Source organism: Theobroma cacao, chromosome 4 (assembly GCF_000208745.1).
Source record: "Theobroma cacao cultivar B97-61/B2 chromosome 4, Criollo_cocoa_genome_V2, whole genome shotgun sequence".
In the NCBI taxonomy this organism is placed as follows: Eukaryota; Viridiplantae; Streptophyta; class Magnoliopsida; order Malvales; family Malvaceae; genus Theobroma; species Theobroma cacao.
In genome coordinates, this window is record NC_030853.1 from 19,536,951 (window position 1) to 19,541,748 (window position 4,798).

The following is a 4,798-nucleotide window of genomic DNA, read 5'->3' on the forward strand; positions in this document are numbered from 1 at the left end:
TCTGCTCTGATATCAATTGTTACGATCCATACCAATCATTGTGAGGTATTGTTTGCTTTGATTCGTTGGCTTCATAATTTTGTCCCATAAAAAACTCCTCACAAGTTAAAAGTGGTGTGAACCTTTATTATTTCAGTATCACTCTAGTACATAACCAATGTGAGATTCATGGCTCCCCTCTCTAAGACCATGACATCCACCCTTACTCCCCATTGGTAATTTTTTTTTTTTGATGTGGGACTTTGTGGCTTACCCATTAGGAACATTATCTCTACGATGTGAGATTCACGTCCATAAGAGGACTGTGACATCCTCTCTCATTTTCATAAGGGTCCACTGTCCTCAATGACATATTGCTAGTATTTAGAGTCCGCTCTGATACCAATTGTCACGGTCCACACTAATCCTTATGAGATATTGTTCGCTTTGACCCGCTGACTTAAAGATTTTATCTCATAAAAGGTACCTCATAGGTAAAAGGTGATGTGAACCCTTATATTCTCAGTATCACTCTAGTACATAACCAATGTGGGATTCATTACTCCTCTCTAGGACCATGACATCCATTCTTACTCTCGTTGAGAGTTTTCCCTTCGATGTGAGACTTTGTGACTTATCTGTTGGGAATACTATCTCTATGATGTGAGATTCACGTCTACGCGAAGATCATGACATCTTCCCCCACTTCAAAAAAAGTCCACTGTTCTTAGTGGCATATTGCTAGTACTCAGAGTTCGTTTTGATACCAATTGTCATGGTCCACACCAACCCCTGTTAAGTATTACCTGCTTTGGCCCTCTAACCTCATGGTTTTGTATTACAAAAGGGACCTCACAAGTTAAAAGTGATGTGAAACCTTATATTCTTAGTAGACTTTATGGTTCACTCGTTGGGAGCATTATCTTTATGATGTGAGATTCGTATCTACGCGAAGACCGTGACATCCTCCTCCATTTCAATAAGGGTCCACTGTCCTCAGTGACATAGTGCTAATACTTATAGTCTACTCTGATACCCATTGTCACGGTCCACACCAACCCACCTTTATGAGGTATTGTACGTTTTGGCCCATTGGCCTCATGATTTTGTCCTACAAAAGGTGCTTCACAAATTAAAGGTGGTATGAACCCTTATATTCACAGTATCACTTTAGTACATAGCCAATGTGGGATTCATGATTCCCCTCTCTAGGACTATGACATCTACCCTTATTCTCCGCTAGAAGTTTTCTTTTCGATGTGAGACTTTATGGCTCACTCACTAGGAGCATTATCTCTATGATGTGAGATTTATGTTCATGCGAGAACCGTGACATCATCCCTTACTTCAACAAGGATCCACTATCTTGAGTAGCATATTGCTAAAACTCGAAGTCTGCTTTGATACCAATTGTCACGGTCCACATCCACCCTTGTAAGGTATTGTCTGCTTAGGTTCATTGGCTTCACGGTTTTGTCCCACAAAAGGGACCTCACAAGTTCCAGGTGGAGTGAACCCTTATATTCTCAATATCTCTTTAGTACATAACCAATGTGGGATTCATGGCTTCCCTATCTAGGACCATGACATCCACCCTTACTCCTAATTGAGAGTTTTTTCTTCGATGTGGGACTTTATGACTCACTCGTTGGGAGCATTATCTCTATGTTGTGGGATTCACGTCCACACGAGAACCGTGAAATCTTCCTTCACTTCAATAAGAGTCCACTGTCCTTAGTGGCACATTGCTAGTACTCAAAGTCCACCTTGATACCAATTGTCACGATCCACACCAACCCTTGTAAGGTATTGTCCGTTTTAACCCGCTAGCCTCACGATTTTGTCCCACAAAAAGTGCCTCATAGGTTAAAAGTGGTGTAACCCCTTATATTCTCAGTATCACTCTAGTATATAGCCAATGTGAGATTCATGGCTCCTTTTTCTAAGACCACGACATCCACCCTTACTCCCAGTTAGAAGTTTTCTTTTCGATGTGAGACTTTGTGACTCATTCGCTGGGAGCATTATCTCCATGATGCAGGATTTGAGTCCACGCGAGGATCGTGACATAAACGCAAGTTGGCAAGATAAACATTTCTAGAACAATAGCCCTTAACCATTAAGCAATACTAACTAGGCTGGGTCGGTTTGTTGCATCTTGAATCAACTTCATTAGTTTAACCTCTGAGGCAAGAGATTAAAATAACTATAAATAGCAGTTGATTCAGGCTACTAGGGGACGTCAATTCAAACTAGAAAAAACTAAGTATGGCTAGGGTATTATATACATAAGGCCAAAAAAATAAAAGTAGGTGTATTTTAATGGCTCTCTTCAACCCATACCCCAAGTCATGGCAATTCAACCAGTCTTGCATTATTACCTCGAAAATGATCATATGCCATTTTGGTAATGTAAAGCTTGTTCGTGGAGTGAATTCAGGCCATGAATTTCGCAAACTTATCTTTCAAACAACCTCTGCTAGCAGAAGACTTGCTCACATTTCACAAGACAAGCGGCCATTAGTAACATTCCAGTTTGAAGAATACTTGGTGATGAAGGGAAAACAAGTTAACAACTCACTTGATGAGGCAGTACCTTTACGACACCCGATAAAGATTCATGAGGCAATGAGGTACTCTCTTATTGCTGGCGGCAAGCGTGTCCGTCCTATTCTTTGTATTGCTTCATGTGAATTAGTAGGAGGAGATAAGTCCTTGGCGATGCCAATGGCCTGCGCTCTTGAGATGATACATACTGCATCTTTGATCCATGATGACCTTCCATGCATGGACAACGATGATCTCAGACGAGGCAAGCCTACAAACCACAAAGTTTTCGGTGAAGCAACTGCAGTTCTTATTGGTGATGCTCTTATCTCCCTTGCCTTTGAGCATATTGCTTCCAATACAAGAAATATTTCACCTGACCGAGTGGTTCGTGCTCTTGCTGAGCTAAGCACAGCGATAGGGTCCCAAGGGCTTGTGGCAGGTCAAATGATGGATCTTGAGAGTGAGGGAAAAGAGGTGAGTTTGACTGAATTAGAGTACATTCATGTGCATAAAACCGCCAAGCTTTTAGAGGCATGTCTAGTTTGTGGTGCCATAATGGGAGGTGGAAATACTACTGATATTGAAAAGGTTAGGAAGTATGCAAGGTGCATAGGGTTGTTGTTTCAGGTTGTGGATGATATCCTAGACGTGACTAAGTCCTCTGAGGAGCTTGGGAAGACTGCAGGGAAGGATTTGGTTAGTAATAAGGGAACATATCCCAAGCTGATGGGCATCGACAAGGCCAAGAAGTTTGCCTCTGAGTTGATGATACAAGCTGTTGGAGAGCTTGCCTACTTTGATGCTACCAGAGCAGCTCCATTGTATCATGTAGCAAACTATATTGCTAATCGAGAAAATTAGGGAAGAAAATTTAGCTGTATTAATCCTTTTTATTTGTTGGAAAATAAAAAAGTTATGTAGCACAAGTTGTCACGATTGCCTTTAATATTTCTTGGGGTTTGAAGTATGTTCTTGACATTTTTGCTGATGTAGGCTTATCTGTTGCAAAGCCTGCTGCTTCCCCCAAGGAGCAGCACCTCAAACTCATATACTTTAACGGTGAACGCCTCTTAGATCCTTCATCCTGCAGGCACGTCGTTGGGCGTCTTACATATATATCTTACATCCCTCTCCTAGATATCGTTAACAGTGCTCATATTCTTAGTCAATTTATGCATCAACATCGAAAGCCCCACACGGATTCTATGCTTTGTTTACTTGGCTACTTAAAAGGCACACCTGGACAAGGCATCTTACTATCGTCTTCTGGTCCACTTCATCTTGCAACATATTGCGACTCTAATTGGGCGAGTTGCCCTATGACCCATTGATCAACCAGTAGCTACTGCATATTTCTATTGGTGTGTAAATCATCATCTGGTGATGCAGAAGATGGTGCCATGGCCATGGTCACATGTGAAATCACCTGGCTCACATATCTCTCGTCCGATCTTGGTTTGTTGCAAGCCTTTTTCACCAGCTACATTATATTGTGACAACCAAGTTGCCTTAGCACATAGCTGCTCCAGTTTTTCAAGCTTTACTTAGGCCCTATCTCTACTTCTTATGTCTCTAAAACTGAACAATTAGTAGATATTTTTACTAATGCGTTAGGAGTCAACAAATTTAATAATTTGGAATCCAGGTTGGGCATTTGTAACTTATATGATCCAGCTTGGGCCTTGAGGGGGGTTATATATGCTGGAAATTTAATATCATATACATATCCCATGTAGAAATTAAGCAGAAACACACCAATATCAGAACTTGTTAATTACAATTCCTACCTAATTACTTAATTTGCTAGTTAAAGTGTTTTTATTTAGCTGTGTTATAGTGTAACTGCTGACTGTCTCCATATCCAAACACAAAAAATTAATATTACTAGTAAACATTTTTGGTAAATCGGAGGAAGGTAGAAAGAGGGGAAGAGGATTTATATATTGAATGTAGACTCTTTTAATTAAAGAGGGATAAAAATTGTTACTTCTACACTTAGAATATGATTCAAATTTTGAAATGAACGGATAAAATTTAAGAGATGAAACACTCTCTCTTTTTGCCTGGCTCAAAATTATTACATATAAAAAAAAAGTTCATCAAATTACAAGTAAATAATGTCACATTTTTTTCCCACAAAAATTTTAGACAAGAAACAGTATATTAATAAGTTATATTTAATAATATTATTATACGTATATCTTAGATGTTTTTTTTTTCTCAGTTAAATAGAAAATTATATTAATGATAATAAGATGTATAAAAAATG

General features: G+C 39.4%; 1 protein-coding gene across 1 annotated transcript; it reads left to right on the plus strand.

Moving 5' to 3' along the window:
• Positions 2,242-3,465, plus strand: LOC18601871 (geranylgeranyl pyrophosphate synthase 7, chloroplastic). The gene has a single exon (XM_018119285.1). The coding sequence runs from the start codon at positions 2,302-2,304 to the stop codon at positions 3,388-3,390; it is 1,089 nt and encodes a 362-aa protein (XP_017974774.1). The 5' UTR covers positions 2,242-2,301; the 3' UTR covers positions 3,391-3,465.